Genomic DNA, 23,742 nt, shown 5'->3' on the forward strand with positions numbered 1-23,742 from the left:
ATGAGAGTAGAATCCAACAAATCCAAGACCTTATCTCATTTACCTTGAGAGTTGATAGAGCTGGTACGGATTAAGACATAAAAAGAAATTGATGATGTTCAAATAATTGACCAAAGTTGTAACTTCAATGCCTACGTGCCACCAACTCTTAACGAAAGAAAAGTTAATGATTTGAAAGAATTTGGTCTAATTTTTAGCTAGTTTCAATTTTAAATCTCCTTTTTCAAGCAATGACTTGCGTTTCAAAGTAAAGGTTTTGGATTTGGTCATTTGAAGCATACTTTTCCCAACCCAAATTTTACATCAATCTATTTCTAAACGCAACCCATTTTCTAACCATTCACTTCCTTCTTTTTTTCGTTTAACATACGATTGCTTGCACTACTAAGAATAAAAAAAAATTAAATTGAAATGAAAAACATTACTTAAATTACCCAATATGTATATTATCACCAACACATTCTAGAAAACTACTTTTCCTTATTCTAAATCATTTTTTATTTATATTTATATTTTTGGGTTGTTTTGATAAAAATTAATTATTTTTTAATAAAATATTGAATAAAACAATAGTTTTTAAAATATTGGTCTGAAATTTGCCTAGTATCCCATGTGTACTTTATATTAATATGTCACTATTTATCTTATATGTCATGTTAATAAATAATTTTAAAAAAATAGAATACACATAGATTGCATGCATGTTGTTAAGTTTATGGTCAGTGTTTTCGTTAAAAGAACAACAATTTGAGTTTTTAAAAGGTTGAGGATAAATTTTAGCTAAAAAAAGAATAAAGACCAAAATTAACAAAATATGTAAATGTTAATGACTAAATTTATCATCCCGCCTAAAATTTAATCTGATATAGTTTGAATAGGAAAAATGATCCAAACTACTAACCTATGCAAATGTCTAGTTACCCTTTAAACAAAAAATATTATATATATAGCTAGTGGTCCTTTCATTTCATGCAGGAAGGAAACAAAATTTTAAGTAACAAATTTGGTTATAGAAAAATGGCTACTCCATCAACACTTTGCTGTGCTATACTTCTCTTCCTATTTCCATTACAATTCATGGCAACAACAACCCCTTCTTGCCCCGGTGATTGCGAGCCTATTGATGCCGATGACAATGATCGATTTCATTTTGCTCAAAACTTAGAGTTCCTTGAAGCTGAGTTCTTCTTGCATGGTGCACTTGGCAAAGGCCTCGACGCCTTTGAACCCGAACTTGCTAAAGGCGGACCACCTCCGATCGGTGGCAGACGGGCCAATCTTGACTACCTTACTCGTCGAATCATCGAGGAATTCGGTTATCAAGAAATCGGTCATAACAGGTAAGTTTTCTGGACGAAAATATATAAATTTGATGATTAAGGTTTTATAGATGTGGGGTTACCTTGGTAGGGAAATTGTGAGAAGAACCGGTGGGATTCCAAGGCCTTTGATTGATATTAGCTCTCAAAACTTTGCAAAATTATTTGATAAAGCAGCAGGGTACAATTTGGATCCTCCATTTGATCCTTATGAAGATCCCATCAAGTATATGCTAGCAGTATATGCTATCCCCTATGTGGGACTCAATGGCTATGTTGGTACAACCCCTTGCCTCAAAAGATTCTCTTCAAAACAGGTAAATAAAAACTTCTATCCTTAAAACGGACATAAAGGATATATTAATCATATTGGTTAAATCTTGAATGGATTTAATTTTAAGTAGTTTGTGTTATTGCAGTTCTAAGTAACTTCATTTTTCTTAAATTGATAATTCTTTTTGGGATAAGTATCAAATTTATATATGAATTTTGTTTCATATGTATACATGAAACTTCGATTTTATTCAATTGTACACATTTAAATAAATGAATACATACATTTATTTTCATATTGAATTTATATAATTGTATGCGTATACAATATATCAAGATAAAATGGTGCTAATTCAAAAATGTTGATAGTGATTTGTGGAAACTGAATCAAATTAAAATTTCATGTATAAAATTACACAAAATTTCATGAAATTAATATATAGTTAATTTTTTTATGTTAGATATTTTATGGTATCATATTCTAATTTCTGTTAGATTATTTATATAAGTTTATGGCATGATAAGTTCTTTTATCATGATGGACCCAATTAAAACGTTTTTTTTTTTTTAAGAATTATTACAAAATTGGGAAGAAGATGGATTACCAAGGGTTGGACCACTATCTTTGGTGCCAACTTTGCCACTAGGGGTGGTGTTAGGAATTTGTTTAAGGGCCTTACAAAATTTTGGGAGAGTTAAAAGCTAAACATTTTGTTATAAAAAGACCTAAATTAAACTAATAATTTTATAGAGCAGCAAAAAATACAAGTTTTCTATTTAATCATAGACTAAAGAGATTTAAATTGAATGTCTCGATTTTTTGGAGGGGCCAGAAAGCAATATTTTTATTTAGTTAAGGAGGTGAAAGCCCTGTTCACTAAATTTGTCACATTTTGACTTTTAATAATTAAGATTTATCAACTTTGAGCTTTTATTGTTATGCAAATTTAAAATATATATATAAAATTCCAATCAAGTGGCTTTTAAAATATATATATATATTATAAAATCTAATTAATTAAAATAATTGAGGTTAAAATTTAAAAAGTTTGACTTTAAAAATATCAATTATAATTTTTGAATTTTGTCTATATGTTATTCTCCTTTAAAATATGTAATATAATCCGCTACTTTATCTCTACCTACATATGATTCGGACTTATTAATATGATTATAAATCAATTTAACCTTAAATTACTTACGATATCCTCTATTCAAGCCAAATCTCTTTGACTTTAGATCAGAAGCTTAATTGATGTTTTCCGATGTCATATAGTTGGTTGCAGGGTTGTTGGGAGTGGAAGCTGGACAAGATGCAGTTACAAGAGAATGGTTATATAAGAAAGGTGATGAAAAAGTGGAACCGTACGACATAACAGTGGTTGAATTCACAAACATGATCTCGGGGCTAAGGAACGAGCTAGGCAAGTGTGGTATCAAGGATGAAGGCCTAATAGTACCCAAGGAGCTCGGTGCCGAGAATCGAACCACCAGCAACGTGCTGTCGGCAGACCCGAATTCGCTCTCTTACCCGAGAACACCGCAAGAAATTCTAAGGATTGTGTACAGTACCGGTAACGAGCATAGGCCAGGTGGGTTCTTTCCTAAAGGTGCCAATGGGAGAATTGCTAGAGAATACCTCTATAATGATCAACTCAGAGGACTGTGAATTGATTTATTTAAAAACTCTAAGATTATGTTTTAATATAATTTAAGACGAATGCTTTGTTTATAATTGATTTGAATAATAATCTCCAAGGAGACTTAATGTATTGCTTGCATGAAACTAGTATTTATATATATATATATATATATATATATATATGAAGCATATTTTCCATTTTACTTTAATCTAATTCTAAACGCAACCCATTTTTAACCATTCACTTCATTTTTCATTTTTTGGTTTAACGTACGATTGCTTTCACTACTAAGGAAAATAAAAAAAAAACAAAAAGAAAATTACTTAATTACCCAATATATATAGAGACAGAGCATAAACGTGTATCACCAAGACATTCTAGAAAACTACTTTATCCTTATTTAAAATATGGCTTTTTTAGATAAATAACCCAATAATATAAAAAATTTATGAAAATGATTTTAGTATCAATTTATTTATAAAATGACCTTATTTTTAAGGTATCAATGAGTGCAGCCATTTCTTAAGGCTGCACCACATCAAAATGTGACAAAATTATTGTCTCATAATTACAAAAATTATTAGATGTAAAAAATTATTTTTTTTGTGCTGCCAATTCTCAAGGCGGCACGGTACCTATATATGTTTTCTAAATACATTGTATTTTCACTAATATTTTCGAATATAAATGAAAAAAATATATATTATTAATTTTTGATTTCGCCTTCTTCAATGGAGACACTAAATTGGATTAAAAATATATATGTTGGTGCCACCTCCTTCAATATAGGGACCAATACCAATAAAAAAAATTCTCTCTAGTGCCTACTCTAGATGTTGTTGTACCATTTTTTTTTTTTTTGGAATATTTTGTGCTGCCACTTCACATAGAGTCACCAAAAAAGTAAAAAATAAAATTTCTTGGTCCCTGGTCTAGATGTGGTGACACCAATAATTTTTTTAATTGAATTTTAATTGTGTTAAACAATATTTGAAATGTTATTGTGTTAAGCAATATTTAATCTGTTAGTTATATATATAAAATACAATCAGTGGAAGGAAAAAATGTTTAGTTGATGAGAAAAATGTATTGTTCCATATAATCTGATACTCATGCCGATAAATTCTGGTGCCAAAATATTGAGTTACTTATTCTGGGGACTCTATATGAAGTGATGGGACTGAAAGTTTCAAAAGACATCTGGAGTAAGGACCGAGGGAATTTTTTTTTACTATTTTTGGTGACTCGGGGACCAAAAAATTCAAAAAAAAATCCTTGTGCCGCCACATCCAAAGTAGGGACCAAGAATTTTTTCTAACCTTTTTTGGTGACTCGATGTAAAGTGGCGGCACCAAAAAATTCTAAAAATAATTTATAGTGCCGTCACATATGGAGTAAGCACTAGTGTCACGAGAATAGACCTTTCGTCTCGCAATCCGTGCGGCCTTAGGCAATTTGCTCATCCAAACTCGCCCAAGTTAGTCTTTACACCCAAAGATGAGGGTTCCTTAAGAACTCCTCCAAGACACCAATTTATATAGCGGAAGCGATTGTGCCAAAAAAAGCTACAAATAAGTAAAAGAAAGCCAAAGAAAGAATGCACACAAGGTGTTTGAGTAAATGCCCAAGAATTCTATTACTCTTAAGAATTCAACATACAATGGATGGTTTACAAATGAGGGGGAGGCTCTCTATTTATAGTTGAGCTTCCCCAGAACCGACGGTCAAGATACATTTACATCGACGGATGAGATTAATGATATCCCATGATTTAAAGGATTTACAAGATATGCCTTATCAAATCTAATCTAATCTTTACGAGATATGATTCTCTCTATCTTTTAATATTAGTTGCCCAAAATAGCCTAAGTTTCCATATCTTCGCTATTGGGCCACCTAGGCTTCTCTAACAATTCTTTGAATCGGGCTAGTTCTTGTGGGCTGAATGATCCCCATCTAATCGATCGACCTCCATGGAGCGCATCTTGTGTCATGGTCACGAGCTTGGAACTTTGGTCCGTGACATTCTCCCCCACCCATTCTTGCAACGCCCTCGTTGCGACTTCCGAATGGCACTGACTTGATTCATCTCGAAACTCTCTCGTTGCCTTAACTTCTTCCCGACTTGCCTTGCAATCAGGTTGTTCCTTTCTTCGGAACCTTTGCCTCGGCTTTCGTCACCTCTTAACTTGAACCGTTGCACTCGTGGGTACCTCTCTTTGGCAAGAAGTCTCCACTTTAACTTGCCCCAATTCTGACTTGGTCCCATTGGAATCCCTTCGATTCGCACATCTTGGCTTTGTTCCGCCCACAGTCCCTCGGCCTTTTTGCTTACGAACTTTGAAAGGGCTCTTATGATCTTGCTAAGCCAACAAGTCAGGAATCAAAACACTATCAGTGTGTTTGCAATGTACCTTACTCACGACATTCACTCTTCTCGACTGCTTTTGTATTTCTTCTTTCTCATCGAAGTCTGATGCACAATCCACCTTCCCCAAAAGTGACGTCTTCACAGTCGACTCCACAGGTCTCATATCAAACTCACGCTCCACTAACTTTTTCGAAGGGGCTTTTGTAGCTTTCCGCTCTATCGAGTTAACGCTTCTCCTATACAAAACATCTTCGATTAGTTGGATTGACGACAACACCTTGGTCCTAACTTTCATATCTCGATGCACTGGCACAACAATCTTTGATGACGGCCCAATGACAATATGGATTTTATCGGCCCATGGAAACAAAACTATCTGAATCCTATCAAAGAAGTTTAAACCAAGCACATAATCGAAATCATCTAATTGGATTACCTCAAAATCTTCATTGCCTTTCCATTCGCCGATTTGTAGCTCCACATTACGAGCTACTCCCACAGTTAGGGCCTCCTCAGAATTTACTGTCTTGATCTTCTTATTCAATTTCCTAATCGATAGACCAAGCTTCTTGGCAGCCTTTTCTGATATGAACAAGTCCGACGCTCCCGTATCAATAAGAGCACTCCGCTTCTGACCCGCAATGTTGATGTCCACAAACATCAACCCCTCTCTATTATTCTTTTTTTTTTTTGGGAATAAGAACCATCGAACCAACCCTCGATGTTCTTCCCTCCATAGGCTTCTCCTCTTCTTTCGGCTCAACTTTCATTTGGATAGTCGACATCATTGATCTCTTCGAACATTTTCGCAACATGTGTGGTCCTTGACAAAGGAAGTATTTTATTCTCTTCCCTTTGTCCCTTGGGTTGTTGGATTCCCGCTTCGTATCTCGTGGTCTCTCATTGCCACTTGTGCTATCAGTTCCCCGATTCGCACATCGCGGTTTCTCATTGCCACTTGTGCTATCATTACTGTGGCCATCATTGCTATGTCCCTCTTCATCTTCCTCATGGTTTCTCTCACTATTGCCTTTTCCATTGAGCTGAGATGATTCAAACTTGTCTTTCGTTAGACCAAGTTCAACAAAGGACTCTGCTTCAGCCATGGCTACAGTAAGTTCGGTGATCCCTTACCTACGCAACTCTTGTTTTGCCTACGGTTTTAACCCATCCTCGAACCAATAGAACGCTTCTTTCTCACTCAAGTCGGAGATTTGAAGCATCTACTCACTAAATGCCGGAACATACTCCCGAACAGTGCCTTGTTGCGTAAGACGGTGCAATTTAGCCTGAGCCTCATTATCGGCATACTGTGGGTAAAACTGCTTCTTCAACTCTCTTTGGAACTCCTCCCAAGTCCCAATTGCGTTCCCTCCACGTTTCTCATCCGTGGACCTACGACGCCACCACAAGAGAGCCACATCAGTAAAATAGATTGAGGCTGTGTTTACCTTAATTGTATCATCTTCGATGCCCATCGCTCGGAAGTATTGCTCTATTTCCCACAAAAAGTTGTCCACGTCTCTTGCGGACGTTGCACCTTTAAACTTCAGTTTGGGAACATCCATTGCTTGTTGCTTCGGCTTTGAAGATAACATCCCATTAATCAAAGCAGCTTTATAAATCGTGAGCTCCCTTTTAAGCTCTTCGATTTCTTTCTTCATGGCTAACATCATATCCTCGAGATTCTCATCCCTCTTTGCCAGCTTTTCCGTAGTGGAGTTCACTAACTCATTCAGCTTTTCTACATTGGCACTGAGAGAATCCAACACAAAATCTCTGAGTTGCTCCTCTATTGAGTCAAACCCATCTGTACGTCCCTCGACCAACTCAAGCGTCTCCTTCATGTTCCCGAAAGACTCCTCGAGATTAACAACTCGATTTTCCAACACTGACAGCATGTCCCTTGAGCAACTTGCTTTTCTACCCCTCCTACGGGTCTGCATTGGCTTATTCTGATCAATAACTTCAATTGCAGGCCAATTTTGGCCCAAATACAACCCAATTACTCAAACCCCTTAAAACGCAATACAAATTAACCCAAACTAAACCTACCCAAGCCTACCTAAACTAGCCCATTTACAACCGAAACCCTAGCCCCATTTTCGGCTTCCACTTGTTCTGATACCAGCCATCAACCCCATACCCTGGCGCCCCAGCTCTCCATGCCACCATGTCGGCCACCACGCCCCTCGCATGCGGAGCCACCATGCATGCCACCACGCCTCTGAGGGTCATCTGACACCTGCAAAGTGAAGCAAGCACCAAGACAGAAGCAGACAAATAGAGAATGACAAAGAAAAATAATATTTTTCTACTGTTGTAATCGGGTATAAAGCCGAGAAGAAATCAAAACAAAAGGGGGGAATTTTTGCTATGAATACAAAGGATTTTTCTTTGTTTTAAACACTAGCAGAACAAATACAAGAATAATTCCAAACATCAAAGCAGTAGAATAGCATCAAATCAAACTAAAACCTAAGGTGAATTTTTTATTTTTTTCATTTTATTTTCGAAATCAGTTCTTCTGTATCTGTAAATACATAAAAATAAATAAAGGAATAATATTATAAAACGTACAAAAAAAAATTACCTTTTTCCACCACTGCAGCGGTGGCGGTCTTGCCGACGCCGTGACGGTCCGTGATCGGACCGGATGACCGACCTTGGCCGACAGCCCCCCTCTCTCCTTTCCCCTCTCCCTCCTCTCTCTTCCTCTCCTTTCTTTTTTTTTCTTTTCTCCCTTCAAATGATTTTTTTTTCTGAAAATGGGCCTATTTATAGCCCTCCAAAACGACGTCGTTTTGAGGGCTACACTTAAGCCCTAAAACGACGTTTCAGCCTAACCCGTTTGTTGACCCGACCCGCTCCAAGGATCGTCATGTTTTTCATTGGAGGGGCTAATTGCACTTTTAGCCCCTCCGTTTTTTCAAGCCTTTGCAATCAAGTTTTTTATTATTTTTAAATTTGCCCCAGGAAGTTGTCGCACTTTTCAATTTAGTCCCCACTGATATGTTGTGTTTTAATGGGAAGGAATATTTTCTATTTTAGTCCTCCTAGGTTATGCGCATATGACATTTCGATCCTTTTTCTTTATTTCTCTTTAAAATTGCCCCAGAACTTTGTTTTTGTTCAAAATTTAGTCCTTTTTTAGATTTTAGTTTATTTTCGTATTATTTTCGTTATTTTGTTTCATTTTAAATATTATTTGATTATCATTTATAAATATTAGTGTATATTTTATTATATATGTATATATATACTCTTTATGTATGATATTTTTTAACATTATTATATTTACTATTATACTTATTATATTTAATATATTATATTTTACTTTCCTTACCTTATTATTATGTCATAATTTCTCTTGTATCTTTATTATTATTGCTATTATTGTTATTATTATTATTAATTATTATTATATTTGTATAATATTATTAATAGGTACTTTCAACATTATTATCTCTAATATGTAAATGTTATGTAAATATTTTAATACTATATTACGTATGTATTTTTCATCGCCATATTATGTATATATTTTTAATGCTATGTGTACACTTTGTAATACTATTATTATGTATATATTTCAATACCATTAGTTATACATTTTGTACTATTTCATATATATATTTTTCTATATTATCCTTATTATTAGTATTAATTTTAGTGTGTTTTATTATATGTACATATACTCTCAATATTATATTCTTATACTCTTAATACCATATTATTCTTATTATTTTCACTATTATTACTTACTTTTAATGTTATTGTTATAGTTTACATATATGTATAGATGTTTTCATGTACTTATCATAAATGTATCATTTTCTTATTTTATTGGGTACATACATTTTTATTATATATATGTATATGTCTATACTCTATTAGTTAGTTTCATATGCTAATTTATGTGTACATTTCTTGTAGCACCCCAAACCCGCCGAAGTTATGGCGGATCCGCATGCCACATCAAAAGCGTAAAAAAAAATTTCATTCTAAGTCCGAAAATCGTACTTGATGTTCAAAAAAATTCATTAAAGGTTAGAGTGAATGGAAGTCGTGCACCGGTAGGAAACCGGAAAAGAGGTGGTGAGTCCATCGGATGCTATACCAAGCTCCTTCGGATCCAATCCTGACATGCATACGCCATTGCCACACCTTAACGTCATGGATATTTCTAGGAAACCGATTTGATTAAGTCATTTTAGGAAAAGTGATTAATTTTGGAAAATACTTTCATTGCGGAAGCTTTGCTTGTTGTCGTGTTATTTTGAAATCAATTGTTGTTTTTGAAAACGTGCCTAAAGCTATCCAATTTCAACAGTTAAAATAAGTAATACCTATCTTAGTAATACATATTAAAACCATCAAAAATAATTAAGCGGCCTTATTACATTTAAAACCCAAAACTTCAAACGTAAATAAAAGGATGTCCAGTTCACGGAAGAAAATCAAACTTTCGAATGGGTGGCCACTCAATTCCCTCACAACTCCAAGCCCACTATGGTTGGGGATTACCTACATGGATGAAAATAAAATGGGTGAGTTTGGGGAAACTCAGTGTGTAAAATAACCCAACCATAGTCTAAATTAGCTCAAACCACGAAATAGAATAAGTTGGCCTTAGCCGCAATGTAATTGAATAAAGCCCATAGGCCCATAGCGTAACGTAATGATATTACATGTTTATGCGAAACCCAACCATATCCAACCGTATACACCCCATACCAACCTTACACCGTGGGGAGACAACTCGACCCACCCAACCGCTACACACCACGAATTTGCAGCATGGCTGCGAGCGAATAATGTGACAGAGTCACAGATATGAATAATCGTGGCGAGCCACCGAATCAGAGATATATGTGGCGAGCCACCGGATCGAATATTTGTGGCATAGCCACCGAACGCTTCCTCCATAATATAACCCATGTCCCCATGCAGCAGATATATAATCATGGCATACATCATACGTAATCGATCGTCATGCTTTTGGTCAAAATTAACCCTAGGGGTATAACGGTAATTTTACACCTAGGGGTATAAAATAATTTTCATACATAGGGGTATTATAGTAATTTAGCTACTTTTAACGTTTTCATGCATATCCTAACTATTTACGTACTATCGAACACTTATCACAAGATACTTACGAATTGGGCGTTGGCCTATGAACTCGATCTTTGGCCCATTAAGCCCAAATTATCAAAATGTCTGAAATCGCGCATCGCAGTTTATTACTTTAGATTACCAAATATACAAACCCAACTATCTTAAGAGCATTCAGACACTCGCAAATTCCCAAAATAATCGACTTTTCGGCATTTCGACTTTTCGCTTTTGCCAATCTAGTCTATGAGAGGGTGTCGATTTACACATTTTTATGACGATATCTTGACGAGATCCACACACGAACCGCCTACAATTGGATTACTAACACGTTAATCTAACTATTCAAATACAAACTATGTATTAACCCCTTACAATATTCGGCCAACCACACCTACAGATCATAGTAAGCTTATAAGAAATCAATAAGCAACTCATTAACAAATTTTTGTCAATGTTTACCACATAATCATAATTTCACTGCAAGCTGTCTTCCTGAGCAACAGTCACTAAATTATTTATAACTGGAGCTACGAAACTCCAAATCAAGTGCCGTTAATTTTCCCTGAAAATAGACTCATATATATTTTATCCATAAAATTTTCAGAATTTTTGGTATGGCCAATCAATACCAGATTTTTCTTAAAGTTTCCCATGTTTCACTGTTTGACTAATCTGAACACTCTTCATTACGAATCAAATTTCTCATTGTACAGAATTCAAAATATGTTCTTGTTTATTTCATTAGAAACTAGACTCAATAAGCTTTAATTACATAATTTATTCAGCTTCTAATTCATCTCCCACAATTTATGGTGATTTTCCAAAGTCACGTTACTGCTGCTATCCCAAGCAGATTTATTACCAAATCACTCTTTCACATACCTTGCATACATGTTATTTAAACATGTATATCACCAATCAATCATCACATATCTATGATTTTACTTAAGTATAATCTCCATTTCATCATTTTAAAGCACAACATGTTAGCTGATTTTTCCTTTAACATCTAAGGCACATGCATGCTCATTTGTTTGGCTCAACTTCACCTATCTTCCATTTTTCATCAAAAGAACATGAAACAACAACCATTTCCTTCATTTTAATTCATGACTAAATGCTCACAACACAACTAAAAATCAAAATATACTTCAAGAGTTAAGGTAGAATCAAGAAGAACTCATGAACCTCAAAATAGAAGCAAGGTACCAAGAACTTACCTTCAATTTTCCTCCTCCTAATGACCAAATACTCAAGAGTTTTCTCCTCTCCTTTCTCTTCTCTAACTTTCAGCTATGATGAACAAAGATGGACAAAATTTTGTTCTTTTCACCCCTTTTTCTTTTAATAAAACTTCATATTTCATCCATTTAATTCTTTAATACAAAAGACATGAAATTCTTATCATGAAACATTTACCTAACCCATTATCATGAAACATTTACCTAACCCATTATCATGGAACATTTACCTAACCTATTATCATTGAACATTTACTTAACCTATTATCAATTTGTATCAATTTGTACCATAAATTATGGATATCAAGTGTACATTTTGTCTACAACAACATGATGGCTGGCCACTTCATGTAAAATGGGAGGTTTGTCATGCAAATCCTCCTATTTTGCACTCCTATTTATTTGGTCACTTCAATTTAGCCTATAGCATTTTCAAACATTTTCACATAGCTCCTATTTCATAATTTCACTCACAAATGACAAAAATTAAAGCATGAAATTTTGTCAACATTCACAGAATTCCCGAAAATTGGGGCGTTACAACTCTACCCTCCTTAAAGAAATTTCGTCCTCGAAATTTACCTAATCCAAACAGATGAGGGTATTGCTGTTGCATCGTCTCTTCTGGCTCCCAAACTCAGAAGTTTCCCCTTCCTTAACTTGTTGAAAATGAGCGACCAAAAACTCATCGTTCAACTATTTTTCCTTAATCTGATCCACCCAGGTTGGCCTCACTTGCAACTCAGCCAATAGACTTCCATCATCATACAGACTCAGACGAGCAAACATTGCTCTCAGATCAGATACAGCTTTACGACTTAGAGCATCGGCTACCACACTAGCCTTGCTTGGGTGATACTCGATCGAACAGTCATAATCCTTAAGCAACTCAATCCATCTCCTTTGCCTAAGGTTCAGCTCCTTCTGAGTCAACAAATACTTAAGACTCTTATGGTCAGTGTATATAATACACCTTTCTCCGTACAAGTAATGTCTCCAAATCTTAAGTGCAAATATCACTGCTGACAACTCTAAATCATGAGTCAAATAGTTTCCTTCATGAGGCTTAAGCTATCGTGATGCACATGCAACCACCTTGCCCTCTTGCATTAACACGCAGCCCAAACCCACGTGTGATGCGTCACTATACACAATAAAATCATTCCCAGACTCCGGCTGAATTAACACAAGTGCTTCAGTTAGAACTTTCTTCAACTTCTCAAAAGCTTCCTGCTGTTTCTTAGTCCATACAAATGGTACTCCTTTCCTTATGTGTTTTGTCAGAGGTGCTGGCATCACAGAAAAAACCTTCCACAAACCTTCTGTAGTATCCTGCCAGTCCTAGGAAACTTTGAATTTCTGACACCGTCCTAGGTGGCTTCCACTCCAAAATTGCTTCAATCTTTCAAGGGTCCACCTTAATCCCTTCGGCAGAGACCACATGTCCTAAGAAGGTTACCTCCCTCAACCAAAATTCACACTTGCTGAACTTGGCAAAGAGTTCCTTCTCCCTTAACACTCGCAGCACTATACGGAGATGCTCATCATGTTTCGCTTCAGTTTCAGAATATACCAGGATATCGTCAATAAAGACGACTACGAACCGATCTAAAATGGTTGGAACACACGATTCATCGATCCATAAATGCCGCAGAGCGTTAAATCGATCCAAATGGCATAACCGAAACTCGTAATGACCATACCGAGTCCTGAATGTCGTCTTTTGGATATCTGCCTCCTTGACCCTTAACTGATGATATCCAGATCGAAGGTCGATCTTGGAAAATACAGAAGCTCCTCTAATCTGGTCAAATAGATCGTCAATCCTTGGCAGTGGATACTTATTCTTAATTATCAGTTTGTTCAACTGGCGATAATCAATGCACATCCGCATTGTACCATCCTTCTTCTTCACGAATAGCACCGGTGCTCCCCATGGAGACACGCTTGGCCTAATAAAGCCCCTATCCAACAACTCTTGAATTTGAGCATTTAACTCTACTAACTCCTTCGGTGCCATCCTATACGGTGCGATAGACACAGGCGCCATTCCAGGCAACAAGTCTATTCCAAACTCAACTTCTCGATTCGGAGGCAATCTTGGAAGCTCCTCCGGAAAAACATCTTGGAACTCCTTTACGGTCCTAACCTTATCCATTGACAATCCCTCCCCTTCCGACTGACTTACAAATGCCAAATAGGTCTCATAACCTTTCCGAATCCACTTTTCGACTCTTAATGCTGACACCACATTGGACAAATAATCCCTTCGCTCGCCTATCATCATAACCTCCTCACTCTCTGTGGTCCTTAACACCATTCGTTTTGCAGCACAATCCAAAGTCGCCTATGCTTAACAAGCCGGTCCATTCCCGAATGAGGTCAAACTCTTGAACAGTAACTCCATCGATCTCCGTGGAAAACCTTGCCTTGAGTTTCTAAGGTACATCCTATATAGTTTGTCTACCCTAACCGAACGACCTAAAGGACTTAACACGATACCCCACTCACCATCTTCTCGAGTGCACACCCAACAACCCAGATATGGCACATGCAACATAGGAATGAGTAGATCCAATATCCACCAAAGTAGTATATGGCGTACCAGAAACCAAGAACGTACCAGTTATGACGCCGATATGTCGCCTCCTCTCGACGACATTGCAGATACACCAAAGTGGTCGTCGAGCTTCAAAGATTTTCGACACCCCTACCAGGTGCCCCCCGACCTCGACCGTTTCCATTTCCACCCCTACCTTGTCCACATCCTCTCGGTGGTTGGGGTCTACCCCTTACGGGTTGAACAATCCTCTGTTCAGCAACTTGAAACCGATCGACTTTCGAGGCGATCCGTACTCTATTCTCCATAGATCCACATTGGAAACAAGCACCAGAGCGTTTCCTACACTCGCCCAAATGTACCTTACCACAGTCTCTACAAATTGATGGTCTGTCCACATTCATCGGCACTGCTCGAACTGGTTCCTCCACTCTTACTCTCTTAATAATCTTGTTTGCACCATCCGAGGGTCCTGAATCCCTCTGGAAACGATTTCGATCCTTCTCCCGATTCTGCTTTTCAGTACGCTTTACCTCTTCAGCTATCTTAGCCTTCTCCACCAAAACCGCAAAGTCTCGCTCCCTCTACGGAGCAATCAACACCTTAAGATCAACTCTAAGACCATCCTCGAAACGTACACTTCGTTCATATTCCATAGCGACTATGCCCACGGCATACCGGCTCAGCCTCAGAAACTCGGCCTCGTACTCAGTAACTATTTTACCTCCTTGCATCAGATTCAAGAATTTCTTTCTGCGGGCGTCCACATAACTCGCCCCAACATACTTCCCTTTAAAGGCCATCTTAAACAGTTCCCAAGTTACCCTATCAGTTGGGGTTCCTTCTCTCACAGTGAGCCACCACTGGTAAGCCTCGTCCCGTAGCAACGATACGGCTCCCTTCAGCTTCTGCTCCACAGAGCAATCCAAGTCATCCATAATTCGTTCTGTGGCCTCCAACTAATATTCTGCCACATTAGAGGCGATACCAGACACACCCCTAAAGATCTCTGTTCCGTTAGTCCCGAAGTCATTCAAAAATAGATCCATAAATTTCGTTGCCCGAACTTGCTCCGGCAACCCTTTCCAGAACACGAAGCATTGCCTGTGACAGGGCATCATCCTCGGCGGCTCTATCATACGGCCCATTCTCATCCGTCGGTAGTGGTCGTGCTACTCCAGTGGGTATGTGTTCAGAAGACGAAGATCCAGCTTGAGTACTACCTCGGCCTCGACCACGGCCTCTTCCCTGAGTAGCTCTCGTACTCATATCGATTTATCTTGATTACGAATTTTTATGCATCAATTCAATATTCCAGTGTTTATTACAGATGTTTTATGAATCAGACAGTAATTTCAAAGTTTGTTTTCGCAAAATCGAAGTCTAGCTACAGTTTCAGTCTCTTATCAGATTTTCCTATGGTTTCAGAATCATCCTATCTAGAGTATCCTAGTAGGGTTTCAGTACAGACAGATAATTCAGAAAAATATTCAGAAGAGTTCAGAGTAATATTTACAGGCTTGAGTCGGAGATTCGGAATGCCACTTTCTAAAATCTAGATTTTGAAAATCGAGTTTTTCGCATTTCTTTATAAAATTTTTGTTTTCAAAGATCTAAATTTTGTAAACCCATTCCACAGCCGAGTTGTTGTAACCTAGGCTCTGATACCATAAAATGTAGCACCCCAAACCCGGCCCAAAAGTTATGGCCAGATCCGGCATGCCACATCAAAAATATAAAAAAAAAAATTTCATTCTAAGTCCAGAAAGTCGTACTTGATGTTCAAAAGAATAATTCATTAAGGGTTAAAGTGAATGGAAGTCATGCACCGTAGGAAAGCGGAAAAGAGGTGGTGAGTCCATCGGACCGCATAAGTACCAAGCTCCTTCAATCCAATCCTAGACATGCATACCACCATTGCCACACCTTAACGTCATGGATATTTCTAGGAAACCGATTTGATTAAGTCATTTTAGGAAAAGTGATTAATTTTGGAAAATACTTTCATTCGGAAGCTTTGCTTGTTGTCGTGTTATTTTGAAATCAATTGTTGTTTTTGAAAACGTGCCTAAAGCTATCCAATTTCAACAGTTAAAATAAGTAATACCTATCTTAGTAATACATATTAAAACCATCAAAAATAATTAAGCGGCCTTATTACATTTAAAAACCCAAAACTTCAAACGTAAATAAAAGGATGTCCAGTTCACCAGAAGAAAATCAAACTTTCAGAATGGGTGGCCACTCCGAATTCTCTCACAACTCCAAGCCCACTATGGTTGGGGATTACCTGCGTGGATGAAAATAAAATGGGTGAGTTTGGGGAAACTCAGTGTGTAAAATAACCCAACCATAGTCTAAATTAGCTCAAACCACAGAAATAGAATAAGTTGGCCTTAGCCCGCAAGTAATTGAGAATAAAGCCCATAGGCCCATAGCGTAACGTAATGATATTACATGTTTATGCAGAAACCCAACCATATCCAACCGTATACACCCCCATACCAACCTTACACCATGTGGGGAGACAACTCGACCTACCCAACCGCTACACAGCACAGAAGTTGCAGCATGGCTACCAGAACAGATAATGTGACGAGTCACAGATCTGAGATAATCGTGGCAGAGCCACCAGAACAAATATATGTGGCGAGCCACCGGATCGATATTTGTGGCATAGCCACCAGAACGCTTCCTCCATAATATAACCCATGTCCCCATGCAACAGATATATAATCATGGCATACATCATACAGAATCAGATCGTCATGCTTTTCAGTCAAAATTAACCCTAGGGGTATAACGGTAATTTTACACCTAGGGGTATAACGGTAATTTTCATACATAGGGGTATTATAGTAATTTAGCTACTTTTAGCGTTTTCATGCATATCCTAACTATTTACGTACTATCAGAACACTTACCGCGCATACTTACCGAATTGGGCCCGTTGGCCCATGAACTCGATCTTTGGCCCATTAAGCCCAAATTATCAAAATGTCTGAAATCGCAGCGTCTGCAGTTTATTACTTTAGATTACCAAATATACAAACCCAACTATCTTACGAGCATTCGCACACTCGCAAATTCCCAAAATATCGACTTTTCGGCATTTCGGCTTTTCGGCTTTTGCCAATCTAGTCTATGAAAGGGTGTCGATTTACACATTTGCTTTGACGATATCTTGACGAGATCCACACACGAACCGCCTACAATTGGATTACTAACACGTTAATCTAACTATTCAAATACAAACTATGTATTAACCCCTTACAATATTCGGCCAACCACACCTACAGATCATAGTAAGCTTATAAGAAATCAATAAGCAACTCATTAACAAATTTTTGTCAATGTTTACCACATAATCATAATTTCACTGCAAGCTGTCTTCCTGAGCAACAGTCACTAAATTATTTATAACTGGAGCTACGAAACTCCAAATCAAGTGCCGTTAATTTTCCCTGAAAATAGACTCATATATCTTTTATCCATAAAATTTTCAGAATTTTTGGTATCGCCAATCAATACCAGATTTTTCTTAAAATTTCCCATGTTTCACTGTTTGACTAATCTGACCACTCTTCATTACGAATCAAATTTCTCATTGTACAGAATTCAAAATATGTTCTTGTTTATTTCATTAGAAACTAGACTCAATAAGCTTTAATTACATAATTTATTCAGCTTCTAATTCATCTCCCACAATTTATGGTGATTTTCCAAAGTCACGTTACTGCTGCTGTCCCAAGCAGATTTATTACCAAATCACTCTTTCACACATACCTTGCATGCATGTTATTTAAACATGTATATCACCAATCAATCATCACATATCTATGATTTTACTTAAGTATAATCTCCATTTCATCATTTTAAAGCACAACATGTTAGCTGATTTTTCCTTTAACATCTAAGGCACATGCATGCTCATTTGTTTGGCTCAACTTCACCTATCTTCCATTTTTCATCAAAAGAACATGAAACAACAACCATTTCCTTCATTTTAATTCATGACTAAATGCTCACAACACAACTAAAAATCAAAATATACTTCAAGAGTTAAGGTAGAATCAAGAAGAACTCATGAACCTCAAAATAGAAGCAAGGTACCAAGAACTTACCTTCAATTTTCCTCCTCCTAATGACCAAATACTCAAGAGTTTTCTCCTCTCCTTTCTCTTCTCTAACTTTCAGCTATGATGAACAAAGATGGACAAAACTTTGTTCTTTTCACCCCTTTTTCTTTTAATAAAACTTCATATTTCATCCATTTAATTCTTTAATACAAAAGACATGAAATTCTTATCATGAAACATTTACCTAACCCATTATCATGAAACATTTACCTAACCCATTATCATGGAACATTTACCTAACCTATTATCATTGAACATTTACTTAACCTATTATCAATTTGTATCAATTTGTACCATAAATTATGGATATCAAGTGTACATTTTGTCTACAACAACATGATGGCTGGCCACTTCATGTAAAATGGGAGGTTTGTCATGCAAATCCTCCTATTTTGCACTCCTATTTATTTGGTCACTTCAATTTAGCCTATAGCATTTTCAAACATTTTCACATAGCTCCTATTTCATAATTTCACTCACAAATGACAAAAATTAAAGCATGAAATTTTGTCAACATTCACAGAATTCCCAAAAATTGGGGCGTTACATTTCTCATGCTATCTCAGGTATGTATTTTTATATAATCCTTATTATTGTTATTAATACTATTATTACATACGTGTATATGTATATATAGTAGTTTTCATCATTTCATTCCAATATTTTGTATTATTTGTTTCTTTTTTATATTATTATATATTGGTGTATATATTTCTTATGTGCATACATTTTTCAATATTTATTTTATATATATGTAAATATTATGTATATATTTTAAATACTATATTGTATATGTATATATATATTCTTAGTACTATATTATTATATATTATGTGTATATATTTATTTTTACCCTATTATATTTATTATTAATATTAATACATTTGTTTTATCATACGTATATATATACCTTTTAAATATTGTTTTTATATATATATATATATATATATATATATGTATATATTATGTAAATATTTTATTGTTACTAGTTATATTTTTACTATCTTAGGTATACACTCCAAACATTATATATAGTTTACATACATACTCTTAATATCATGAGTATATATTCATTACTTCTATTTCATGTTTTATTCTAGCATCACATGTATCTTCATTGTTTGTAATATTATTGTCACACTTATATTTGCTTCAATACGCTTCTAGATCTGTCTTTTTGCTTATTTTTATTTATTAATTTGCTTTACATTGTTTCGAACATACTTATTCGTGTTTTTATTTCAATAAGCAAGGCAACGTACCGATTTAAACACTATGTCATCGATTTCATCGCTATGTTGGGTGAATATCAATCGAATCGTGTTAAAACGGTATATCCTTCTCAAAAGAAAACGAAGCTTGAAATTTCTCGTGTTTTACTCGGTCACGATTCAATGTTACTTTGAACTCGCAATTTTGAAAATTAAGACAACACTTGTTTATAAGATACCAATTTTGGGCGTTGCGAAGGTGCTAATACCTTCCTCGCGCGTAACCGACTCCCGAACCCTAAATTTTCTCTGGATTTTAACGTAGACCTAAACTCAGCTTTTATTTGTTTTAATAAGAGATCTAACAGGTGTCCGATCACACCTAGGAAAAAGGATCGGTGGCGACTCCCTGTTTATTTCAAAAATCAAACGTCAAATTTCACACTTTTTTTTCAATAAATCGCCACAATTAGCGACCAAGCTAAGCTAAAATTTTTACGTCGCTACAACTTCTTTTGACATCCCAACAGTGCCTTGGAACCAATAGCTCGGATACCACTTGTCACGGGGATGGATCTTTCATCTCGCAATCTTTGCTGCCTTAGGCAATTTGCTCGTCCAAACTCGCCCAAGTCAGCCTTTACACCCAAAGATGAGGGTTCCTTAAGAACTTCTCCAAGGCACCAATTTGTATAGCGGAAGCGATTGTGCCAAAAAAAGCTACAAATAAGCAAAAGAAAGCCCAAGAAAGAATGCACACAAGGTGTTTGAGTAAATGTCCAAGAATTCTATTACTCTTAAGAATTCAACATACAATGGATGATTTACAAATGAGGGGGAGGCTCTCTATTTATAGTTGAGCTCCCCCAGAACCGACGGTCAAGATACATTTAAATCGACGGACGAGATTAACGATATCCCATGATTTAAGGGATTTACAAGATATACCTTATCAAATCTAATCTAATCTTTACAAGATATGATTCTCTCTATCTTTTAAGATTAGTTGCCCAAAATAGCCTAAGTTGCCATATCTTTGCTATTGGGCCACCCAGGCTTCAATTTGACAGGCTTCTCCAACAATTCTTTGAATCGGGCCAGTTCTTGTGAGCTGAATGATCCCCATCTAATCGATTGACCTCCATGGGGCGCATCTTGTGCCATGGTCACGGGTTTGGAACTTTGGCCCGTGACACTAGAAAGAAAAAAAGTTATTGGTATTGGTGCCTCTATTGAAGGAGGCGGCACCAACAAATATTTTTTTAATCCAATTTGGTGCCTCCATTAAAGGGGATGACACCAAAAATTAATAAAATATATATTTTTTCATTTACCTCCAGAAATACCCATGAAAATACAATGTATTTAGAAAACTTACATGGGTGCCGCCTTAGGAAGTGACAGGCTTCTAAAAAAAAAAAGAATTTTTTTATATCTAATGATTTTTGTAAATTAAAGGCAATGATGCTAGCACATTTTGAGGTGATGCTACCTTAGGAAGTGGTGGTGCTCATTAACACGGTAGAAACAAGGTCATTTTCCTAAATAATCTAGAATTAAGGTCAATTTTCATAATTTTTTAATATTATTAGATTATTTATCTAAAAAGCCTTAAAATATATTTCTTTTATTTAAATTTAGGGTTTGTTTCGATATAAATTAAAGTTTTAAAATTTAAGTATAATGATAAATTTAGTTAATAACGTTTACAATTTTTTAATTTAGTCTTTATTCATTTCTTAATTAAATTTTTAAATTTTCAAAAGAATCAAATCATTTTGTACAGATATTTTGAATAAAACATTAATTTTTAACGATATTGGTGTTACAATCTACATGATAGTCAACGATACTTTATGTTGACATGACACTATTTATCTTATATGTCATGTCAACAAATAATTTAAAATTAAAAAAATCATATTTCATAAAATTATAAAAAGTTCATGAATGTTTTTAAAATAAAACATGAAATACACATGAATTGCATGCATTTTGTTAAGTTTAATGGTTAGTATTTCCATTCGACTCTTTTTGAAAGATTGGTAGTCAAAATTGATTCTTTTTAAAAGATTGAAGATAAAATTTAATTTAAAAAATAAAAACTAAATTAACAAAATATATAAACTTTAATGACTAAATTTATCTTACATACCTAGTAAAATGGCTACTCCATCGTCGCTTTGCTGTGCTATACTTCTCTTCCTATTTTCCTTACCATTCATGACACCAACCCCTTTTTGCTCCCATGATTGTGAGCCTATTGATGTTTTTCAATAAAGTACCTTTTAAATATATATTATAAAATTTAATTAATTAAATAATTGAGGTTAATTTTGACTTCATTGGGGTAAAGAAAATATTATTTTTGAATTTTGCCTAAATGTTATAATCAAGTTTGTCACGTAATTGGCTACTCTATCTCTACCTACGAATGATTGAAAGTTTGAGATTCATCAAAATGATCATAAATCGATTTAACCTTAAATTACTTATGAGATCTTATATTCAAGCCAAATCTCTTTAATTTTAAATTAGATGCTTAATAGATATTTTTTCGATGTCATATAGTTGGTTGCAGGGTTGTTGGGAGTGGAAGCTAGACAAGATGCAGTTCTAAGAACAATGTTATATGAGAAAGGTGAAGAAAAAGTGGACCCGTACGACATAATGGTGTTTGAATTCACAAACATGATCTCAAGGCTAAGGAACGAGCTAGACAAGTGTGGTGTCAAGGATGAAGGCCTAATTGTACCTTTGAAGCATAGTGCCGAGAGTCAAACCACCAGCAACGTGTTGCTGGCCGACCCAGATTCGCTCTCTTACTCGAGAACACCGAAGGAGATTATGAGGATCATGTACGGTACCGGTGATGAGCATAGGCCGGATGGGTTCTTCCCTAAGGGAGCTAATGGGAGAATTGCTAGAGAATGCCTCAATAATAATAAATTCAGAGGGCTATGAATTGATTTATTTGAAAGCTCTAAGATAATGTTATAATATGGTTTAAGATGGGTGTTTTGTTTATAATTTATCTAAATAATGGCCTCCGGAGGAGGCTTAATGTATTGCTTGCATGAAACTAGTATTGGTTTGTATTTCATCTTAAATTTTACCATTTGTTTTGCATGATTTGTTTTTCTTTTCTTTTCCCTTGTCATTTTATATTATTTTTTTTCACATTTAAGGTGAGTTAACTAATCTAACTAATATGTCATTGTCGCTCCTATCATGTGCATATATTATGTATCATGATGAGTTTTGTCCAATTCTTTCTAAATTGATTTAGTTTTATCCAATTCTTCGTCCATTTTGCGTTATACTAGTTGGATTTTACATTGTAATTAGTTCGACGTATATTTGTACATGTATTATAATTATATTGTATTTGTTCTAAATTTTATTTATGCTACCTATTATTTTAACACGTTAGATCCAAAAATTATCTTTGTGACAGGTTACATAAGTGTTTTAAAGATTTTTCCTATTAAATCCAAAGTGGCATTTAATGCCTAAATTAATAGGTAGGTTAATAGAAGAGTTAGATCCAAATAAATGCTTAAATGGATAGGTAGGTTAACATAACCTTTGAGGACTCAATTATAATATTTTAAAGTTTAAGGACTAATATAAAATTTAAGTGATAGTTTGAGGATGTTTGATGAATTAACCCACGTCTTAAGTAACTCGGTTTTTGTTGAAGCCCAAAAGCATGAGGAAACAACCCTCGTTGTCAATGGTTAAATGGCCCAAAAAGTAAAACGACTCAAATTCTATCCAATGTGGACATAAATCTACAAAAGAAAATCCAATTCTATCTAATAAAATAAAATTATTCCAATTTAAATTCACACAAACTTATAA

General features: G+C 35.5%; 2 protein-coding genes and 1 long non-coding RNA gene across 4 annotated transcripts; 2 read left to right on the forward strand and 1 right to left on the reverse strand.

The window, feature by feature from the left end:
- The first annotated feature begins 943 nt into the window (after positions 1-943).
- On the forward strand, positions 944-3,378 carry LOC108467905 (ferritin-like catalase Nec2). 2 transcript variants are annotated; one of them, XM_017768722.2, is made up of 3 exons: positions 944-1,340; positions 1,411-1,636; positions 2,869-3,378. In XM_017768722.2, exons 1-3 carry the CDS (start codon positions 970-972, stop codon positions 3,259-3,261), a joined length of 990 nt encoding a protein of 329 aa, XP_017624211.1. In that variant the 5' UTR covers positions 944-969; the 3' UTR covers positions 3,262-3,378. The 2 variants fall into 2 exon arrangements, with proteins under 2 accessions (XP_017624211.1, XP_052887861.1); XM_053031901.1 differs by having other exon boundaries at positions 1,426-1,636.
- A 13,247-nt stretch (positions 3,379-16,625) lies between these two features.
- LOC128296548 (uncharacterized) lies at positions 16,626-17,506 on the reverse strand. Its single transcript, XR_008287172.1, has 2 exons — positions 17,453-17,506; positions 16,626-16,818 (listed from the first exon to the last, which is right to left on the reverse strand). It is a non-coding gene; the product is annotated as an uncharacterized LOC128296548 (long non-coding RNA).
- Positions 17,507-22,041: 4,535 nt separating this feature from the next.
- On the forward strand, positions 22,042-22,842 carry LOC108468600 (ferritin-like catalase Nec2). The gene is made up of 2 exons (XM_017769481.1): positions 22,042-22,066; positions 22,460-22,842. Exons 1-2 carry the CDS (start codon positions 22,042-22,044, stop codon positions 22,840-22,842), a joined length of 408 nt encoding a protein of 135 aa, XP_017624970.1.
- Positions 22,843-23,742: the final 900 nt, after the last annotated feature.

Source organism: Gossypium arboreum, chromosome 8, assembly GCF_025698485.1.
Source record: "Gossypium arboreum isolate Shixiya-1 chromosome 8, ASM2569848v2, whole genome shotgun sequence".
Classification (NCBI taxonomy): Eukaryota; Viridiplantae; Streptophyta; class Magnoliopsida; order Malvales; family Malvaceae; genus Gossypium; species Gossypium arboreum.

What these genes read in the sequence shown, in the direction of transcription:
- LOC108467905 (XM_017768722.2), top strand. Translation starts at nt 970, where the DNA reads ATGCAGGAAGGAAACAAAATTTTAAGTAACAAATTTGGTTATAGAAAA. An exon ending in CAAGAAATCGGTCATAACAG is followed by an intron (nt 1,341 to 1,410) that starts GTAAGTTTTCTG and finishes TTACCTTGGTAG; the next exon opens with GGAAATTGTGAGAAGAACCG. An exon ending in AAAGATTCTCTTCAAAACAG is followed by an intron (nt 1,637 to 2,868) that starts GTAAATAAAAAC and finishes GATGTCATATAG; the next exon opens with TTGGTTGCAGGGTTGTTGGG.
- LOC108468600 (XM_017769481.1), top strand. Translation starts at nt 22,042, where the DNA reads ATGGCTACTCCATCGTCGCTTTGCT. An exon ending in TACTCCATCGTCGCTTTGCT is followed by an intron (nt 22,067 to 22,459) that starts GTGCTATACTTC and finishes AGTTGGTTGCAG; the next exon opens with GGTTGTTGGGAGTGGAAGCT.